The following is an 8,129-nucleotide window of genomic DNA, read 5'->3' on the forward strand; positions in this document are numbered from 1 at the left end:
GTCACACAATCAAGAATAACCAATCAGCAGTAGCCGAGAGTCACACAAACTTTGGAAAATTGGTGAAATATCACATTTCACAAGTATTTCACGAGTGACCTATAAAGGGTTAAAACGTGCTTCATTGTCTAGTTTTGTAAATACTGTTAGGCCCGTGTTCCTCCTGTCCACATGCGAACCCTCGAGAGAGTTTGTTCCGTATCTTTGCTTCATGTTTACACTCACTCCTCTTTTTTTTCTCTCCCTATTTTAATCCTGGAAGGTAACCAGTCTCCGGTCAAGAGGGATCAGATGGGCGAAGAGCGCTATGCTGATGGCTTGACTGTGTTCGCCTCGGTGTCTGAGTCTGGCAGAGAAACTAAAAAGCCAAGAGCGCTGAACAAAGAGGTTGAGTCAGGGAAAAGATTGTTGCCAGACGCCGACTCCTGGCACCCGCAGGGGTTCTCCTGCTCCCCATGTAAACTGCTGTTCAGCAGCTTGGAAGATCTCAGGGAACATGAGTACCACCACACCCTGTCACTGATGGCGTTGTCCCTGGATTGGCCGGGCGTGCAGGGAATGCATCGCCAACCTAACCAGCTGCACTACCTGCCCCAGTCCCAGCCGCTTCCATTCCACCAGTCCCTCTACAACCCCGCGGTTGCCGAGCCGCTGCCGGCACGTTACCACTGCTCCCAGTGCCCCGCCAGCTTCACCCTCAAATCCAACGCAGATCGCCACGAGAAAACCATCCATTTCAAGAAGAAGTTGATGCAGTGCGTTTACTGCCTGAAACACTTCCGCGACCGGACAGACCTACAGAGACACCTGTCCTCTGTGCACTCCAAAGAAAGAGGACACACGTGTCCGGCCTGTGCCAAGGCTTTCAGCACCCAGAAAAACCTGGCCACACACATTAAGGTGTGCTGCCAGGTGGGGTCGGTGCCAGGCACCATACTGGGAGGCACCACTGGGCTGGACGTGACCCAGGCAGGGGTTATCAACTCACTGTGGCAATTTTCTCAAGAGCTGAAAGATGAAATCTCAGTACCACTGTGGAAAAGTGAAAAAGGGTCTTGAATCATGCGGACTAGCTGTGGTGCATCCTCGGCAAAAGGGTTAACATCGCGCTACAATGGGGAAATGTCCGTTCAGCTAGGAAGAATGAGTTTAACATAGTTGGCTTTATGTCATTGTAATATTTTAACGGTGTTTCAAACATCAATAAACAACTCGATGTGCATCTTTAAACTTTCCGGCCATGCAACACTGCTGTGTTCTTTAGGGAGTATGTCACAATCTGCGGGTTCACTGGAGTGTGTGTGTAGCGGTTGAAGCCATGCTCAGGTGAAGAACCTTCAATTGTGATGAAGAGATGGGGGCATGTTTACGCCACTCAGACTTAAACCACTTGTCTTGCTCGGTGTCGCCAGTCACCAGTCTGACTAAACTCTTCTCTCCTTTTTAGGCAGTGAGATCTTTATCTCTCTGTGTGTGGTTGTGTGCGTGTGCGTGCGCGTGTGTGTACTTCTACATTACCGCCACAAAGACTCCCAGAAACAGTTCATGACCGTCGCGTCCCCGCACAACACACACAACTACACCACCTACAGGCACATCGTGGAACTGCAACAGGAAAGCAGCATCAGAATTCAACTAATTCATACTTAAATAATAGTTCATTCGTTTTCACAAAATATATCAGCCTGAATCTCTGATGTAAGTGTTTTCAACAGTGGCGCAGCTAAAAATTATGTTTAGTGTGACCCTGCTTGATTATTGATTAAACGCTGGCATATTTTAGCATAGAAAATAATTATAAAAATTGATGCAAGGTCAAAACTATCACAAACTGTGTGTGTGTGAGTGTAATCTCGACAAATGTGTTTTTTGACCAAAATCCAAAGAAATGTACTCACAGAGGAGCAACAGTCCAGAAAAAAATAGCCCAGCTAATCGCTTTAAACAAAGCCAAGATTTATGTTTAAATGAAATCATACATCCTCACCGCTGAATCATTGTTGGGAAAATTAGAAGTCCCTGTCAATCTGTGGCGCTTTTTTGTTTAGAAACGAGAACAACACAAGTCGGTTCTATTGGAGCTCCACGTCCACAGGACAAGTAGAAGCTTGTCTTCAATCATCGGGCCGACGTGATTACCTCCAATCAATGCTGCGGGATCAGTGCAGATGGAGGGGATGTGCCGAACGAGACAAAGGCAGCAAAAAAACAGAGAAAAACAATGGACCACTCAGATGGGGGGGTTGGGTGGTGTCATTTACTCTGTGGCCATGATCAGTAGGTTTTCTGGCAGCTGAGCGAGCCGGGGCCGGACAGTAATTGGTCCTTCACGGCTCCGGCACTCCTTAACCCCTGACCCTTCATCTGAAGAGGAAGTGGGGATGGAGCGGCAGATGCCCTTTAGACCAGATAGTGATGTCACCGACGCCATCGTTTAATGGCGGCGCGGTGGTGACTGCGGTGTGGGACGAAGGACGTTTAACGTGTCCGGACTGTTTTCCATGTTTTCTCCGTCGACGTTGCTGTAAAAATAGCTGGTGTCTTTTGGGAATATTTGCTGCACACACACACACACACACACTCACTCACACACACACACACACACACACTCTTATACGCACACAAACACACTCCTAAAATGGAACAGAAACTTCCCTGTGCTCATATTCACTGTCTTTGGGAAAACCTGGAGTATTCCCAAGTTGTGTGCACATTTGCAGGAATTCTCTCTTCACTTTTGCATTTTCCACATAATCTTGTGAAAACTGAAACCGTAAAGATGATGCTGAGATTCTCTTATGCTGGATCCGGACTTGCATGTTATCGTTGTTTTATTATTATTTTTATTGCTGTCGAGTGTTTAATCAGGCCTGAAGTCGGTTTGAAGATGGAGGTAATTATACTGTGTCACCTAAAGCCCCCTTCCTCTTCCTGAGTAGCTGTTGTGCTCATCTACCCTAAAACTCCAATCCTGCTTTTTTGTGAGCATGGAGTGTGATTATACACATAATCACACACACATGCGCGCACACACACGTGCACCCTCCATATTGTATGTTCCCTTGGATGCTGATTATTGACTTTGGTTCCACTGAATTCAGAATTAGATAACTGGGTTGAACTTCAACACTAAGTTGAGATGTGGTATTAAATTGATCTATTGTGTTTGTCGTTTTGTGTGCGTGCGTGCGTGTGCGTGTGCGTGTTATTCCCAACCGTCAGCCCCACTGTCACTGTCTTTGTTTGGCTTTCTGTCTGTCCACAGCTCAGACCTTGTAGAGCAGCCGAGGCAGACCGACTGTTGTGTCATGTTTATAGTATCTTTTTGCTTTTATTGCTTTAGTATAGAGGAAGAGCAGTTGCCAGGGCAACTGTAGCTTTGACTGGGATCTGGGTGGCCATGGGAGTTGATGGTACATTTCCTGACTGCGCTGCTAGTTATAAGAAAAGGAAACGTGACGTCTCAGCTTATCCGAACAAATATCACCAGATGCTAATGTTTTCTTTTCTTTTTCCCGTTCCCCATCCCTCCGTCCCCTCTTCTGCTTCTCTCTCTGCAGTGAACGACTTCACGGTGATCCGTAAAAAGTTCAAGTGCCCCTACTGCAGCTTCTCGGCCATGCACCAGTGCATCCTGAAGAGGCACATGCGCTCCCACACCGGCGAGCGGCCTTACCCCTGCGAAATCTGCGGCAAGAAGTTCACCAGGAGAGAGCACATGAAGAGGCACACACTGGTGAGAGCAGAACCCCCACAACCCCCCCGCACCCCAGACCCGCGCTGACAGTCATGGAAGATGGATGCAGGCGTTAAAATGGTACAAATAAAGGACCAACAATGGTGATCTGCTTCTGTCCAACAGGTTCACAGCAAAGACAAGAAGTACGTGTGCAAAGTGTGCAGCCGGGTGTTCATGTCAGCGGCCAGCGTTGGCATCAAGCACGGCTCGCGGCGCCACGGCGTCTGTGCCGACTGCTCGGGCCGGGGCATGGCCGCCCTGCTGGACCACAACGGCGAGGCGGCGGGAGACATCTCTCCGGAGGAGGAGCTGTATCCCGGCGACCGCTTCCACGACGACCAGGCGGAGTGCGACGGCGACGGCGAGGAGGAAATGATGGGGGAAGCCGAGGAGGAAGGGGTGAAGTGGAAGGACTCGGGAATGGCCGCCGAGGCACACGGAGCGCTGGACAATGAGAAGGAGGAGAGCGACTCTTCGGCGCAGGAGGGGGAGCAGCAGAACGGGAGCGAGAAGGACTTTGGGTGGATCTCCTAGACCTGGACAGGGTTCCCCTTTTTTTCCAGCTCCTGGAGCGATCTTTGGAGATCCCTGGCGGTCAGGATCACCTGCTCTCTTTACCCACCGGTCCCTCTGTCGGCGGGCCTTCTTTTGAAGGGACGCGCTTCGAGGAGACGCGCAAAGATGATCTTAGAACTTTTAAAAAAAACAAACCGGAGTAAACATACTCACGCACACGCAGACACACTTCTATCCTCAGCCACGACGTGACGGCGAAGAGACGAGTGCAAAGCTTCTCCCGCTTACCTCCTTTATTCTGATGCAGTCTTTTCCTTTCGCTCTCTGTCCTGTTCGTTTTCTCGAGGGTTCAGGTCAGACAGTCTGGTAGGTTCCCGCTCGGTGGCGACGCCAATCAACTAGGACGCTGCCGAGGACACGGCCGGCGCTAGACTGCCACTTTGTGCGTTTGCCATCACAATCACCATGGAAACCAAGGATCGCTGAAATCACGGGGAGATCTTTGGTCGGCACTTTGGCTGGAATGTTTCTGGGGAAAGCGTCTGAAGGAAAACACGGACCGCAGGAGCGCGACGGCACATTGTTGACGCAGAGCCTGACTGCCGCAGACTTGCACTTTATCTGACTCCTATCAGAGCCCTGAGCCCCGAGGTTTACATTTTTGACCTGACCTTTGCTGACCCGAACCGCTCGGCGACCGCACCTACCTTTAAGGACATGCCCCATGTCCTCCTGACTGTTACGGCGACGTAGAAATCACTGAATCTTTGCGCAGATCGCTGTCGATATAGCCTTTGCCTCGTCCCGAGTCCCTTTTTTTTTTGGGCCTGAGTTTATCAGAACGGTTTCTGTCGGTCCATTCCAACAAACGCCGGAGGTTTGACACATGTACAGTTTTGGGTTTTTTTGGTTGGAGTTTTAAAGGGAGAGTGTGTGTGAGATGGAGGGAGATAAGAAGACTTTCCTTTTTCTTTTCTTTTTTACAGTGTATTCAAGGTTTTGGTCCTTTTATACACTAACTGGACACTACTGTCAGCTTCCCCACCTGGAAGATTTACACAAGGGATCCACACGAGCTCCAACATTCTCTGTTTCTGTCTCTGGACCTGAGAGCTTCAGCCCCCCATCTCTCTTTCCCCTCTCTCTCTCTCTTTCTCTCTGTCTCTCTCTCATCCCTGAACAGCTCATCCCTTTCTTTTTCTGTCTCGTAATTCCTCACAATATGCAGACATCTTTCCAGAATCAACTCTTCACTTTGTTTTTCTCCGGCTTTGTGAGGTCGTAAGAAGAGAAACCGTGCTTGAAGTTCCGAGTTTGATATTTGTAGAGTGTAATATTACTTTGTTTTGACAGTTATTTATTGAGAGGAGAAAAAAAACAAACAACTTTGTGGACTTTTTTAAGAAGTCGCCCCCTCTGTCTCTCTCTGTAGGGTAGAACAGGACGGGTGTCTGTATGCAAGAATGTTTGAGTGTCCAATGTCTGAAAAAGTCTATATTGGTTTTTTTTAATTATTATTAAAATAATTTACATCTTATTGACAATTCAAGAGAGGCAAATGTGTCTTATGATTATCAGAACTATGATCACTGTTGTTGATGTTACTCTTATTATTATTATTATTATTATTATTATTATTAAGTGCTGGATGCTAAGCTTTATTGTGTGCGTGTGATTTATTTTCTTTTTTAAAATATTTTATATCTTGTATAAGAGAAAAAAATGCTTTTATACTTTGCCTTGTTGTGGACAGCAAGCCATGGGGCTTTTATCAACCTTTCCTTGTGCCAGTTTAAGCTTTTTATGTCGTATTTGCTTTTTAGGGGGGGAACAAAGTCACTGTCTACTTTAAATATTGATTGAAACCATATAATCTGCACATGCTTTGTTTTGCATCACTAATGTACACTAATGGCTTAATATTGAACCAAAAAAAGAAAAAAAAAAGAAGAAAAAAATGTAGTACCTTATGAAGTGCTTTTGTTTCACAGTCTGTGTGTGCAGGTGCTTCTGGATTTACAGTTGTGATTAACAGTTTCGTTGTTGCTTTCACTTTGTTTAAAATGTCACTCGAAAAAAGAAAAGTGCACATATTCTGGTGTTTTATTGTGAAGGGCTGCGTGAAAAGACCAGCTAGATCTTAGAACACTTTGATTTTGTCATTCCCGTGTTGTTGTCGTCGTCGTTGTCGTTTTGTTTTTAATCACAATCAGGAGGGAACCCGGCGTGCGGGCCCGACGGATCCTGCGCGCCGGCGTTTCTTTCAGCTTCGCCCGTTTGGAAAAGGGAAGGTGAGCACTGGAGCCGTAACTCTGGGAGACACTTGTGGCCAGTGCAGGTTGCACATATCAGGCCTCTCTGCTGCAGGTGCGTTGGACTATTACCCCCCACGCTGAGTTTCACAGTGCAATGCAATCTGTGGCGTGTGTTTTCTTGTCTGGCTACTTTGTTTGTGGTTTTTTTTTTAAATTATGATTTTAACTTTGATTTGACTAATGTATCAAATATTTCTTTGGTAAAACAGACAATGAAATATTTTAATGAATGTCAACGGTGGGTGAGGAAGGAGCCTGACGATTTGATGACAAATCTGCTCTATGGAGCCCTTGTGGCCCCTGAGAGACATCTGGATGTTAATGAGTGACGCCACCCCCCCGTCCCCCGTCCCCCGTCCCCTCTGCCGTCCCCCCACACACCGTCCCCTCACTCCTCTGTACTGTACGTCTCCTTCCTCGTACCGGGTTGTACTTCAGGAAAACGTCCGCCATCAACCCCCTCGATATGTGCCTCAATGACATTTCACCCGCGCACTTGCGAGCGTGCACGTTGTCCCACAGCTGCAGTGCGTGTTTTGCGTGGATGGACAGAGATGAAAAACACGCTGCCGGTCTGATTTCGAGATGCAAAGTGATTTTTTTTCTTGTTGTTTCCGAGACAAATCACGCAGGGCGTCTAGTATCTCCTTCCCACCGTGTGTGTGTGTGCGCGCGTGTGTGTGTGCGCGTGTGTTGGTGACCTTTGGTGCCCTGATCCTGTGGTCTTAACTGCATGCCTGTGCTCATGTTGTCATACCAAAGCAAATGTCTTCGGGAATCTGCGCACGACTGTCTCATTCACACAATGCAAAACTGGAACTGTTGCTCTACCGCAGATTATTATGGGTATTCTTACACGTGTACAAATTGAAATCCTCATTTAGCCTGTATAGCTTGATTCACATGTGCAAACCATGAAGCCATAGAAATGGGTATATCGATATTATATTTCAAAAATTGGCGCTTTTTACTTTGGATTTTGTTCTACTAAGAGTGACGCGTGTATACCTTCATATATATGAATTTATATTACTATTATATATTATTTATTTTCTCTCTCAAGTTTCAGAGGGTCTTTGATTTGTAAAAAGTCGCACTTGAGGCTTGTTTATTTTCATTGGGAATATTGTTCAATATACTGACTTTATATCAATGATTATCATGAACCTGTTTGTAACAAAATGTGTTAAATAATCAAAAAGGAAAAAAAAAAAACTGTCCTGTTTTTACAGCTGTTTTGTTCCGGGCAGATTTTAAGTGCTCTTGTGCAGATTTTTTCTTTTTTCTTTTTTCGGTTGATAGTACTGATCACGACACATTTTTACAGCCATGAGCCTCCTGTTTTGGTGTTGGGGCCAATCTGGTCGGCCTCTTTTGGTTTCAGTGTTTAGTGGAAGAATTAGCTTGACTATTATTTGCAAAAACCAATCAATCTCAATAAATTTTGAAATTGCTGCTGTAAAAAAATGACCAGCGTGTGCTGTCGTTTTCTTCCTGGCCCGACTGGGAGCGTCATGGCCCCTCGCTGTCCACGAGGGGGCGGTATCGACGAGAGGAGG

The 8,129-nt window shown here is 46.6% G+C and overlaps 1 protein-coding gene across 5 annotated transcripts in view; it reads left to right on the forward strand.

Annotated features, from left to right (window-relative positions):
* The window catches only part of zbtb46 (zinc finger and BTB domain containing 46), a 53,182-nt gene extending 45,142 nt beyond the window's left edge, over positions 1 to 8,040 (forward strand). For 2 of the 5 annotated variants that reach the window (XM_029833169.1, XM_011602498.2), the window contains 2 exons: positions 3,561 to 3,736; positions 3,863 to 8,040. In XM_029833169.1, the coding sequence (XP_029689029.1) occupies positions 3,561 to 3,736; positions 3,863 to 4,273 (587 nt within the window). In that variant the 3' untranslated portion in view covers positions 4,274 to 8,040. The other 3 variants (XM_029833167.1, XM_029833168.1, XR_003887753.1) reach the window with 2 other exon arrangements.
* The last annotated feature ends 89 nt before the right edge of the window (positions 8,041 to 8,129 follow it).

The sequence above is a fragment of the Takifugu rubripes genome, chromosome 3 (genome assembly GCF_901000725.2).
Source record: "Takifugu rubripes chromosome 3, fTakRub1.2, whole genome shotgun sequence".
NCBI classification, from domain to species: domain Eukaryota; kingdom Metazoa; phylum Chordata; class Actinopteri; order Tetraodontiformes; family Tetraodontidae; genus Takifugu; species Takifugu rubripes.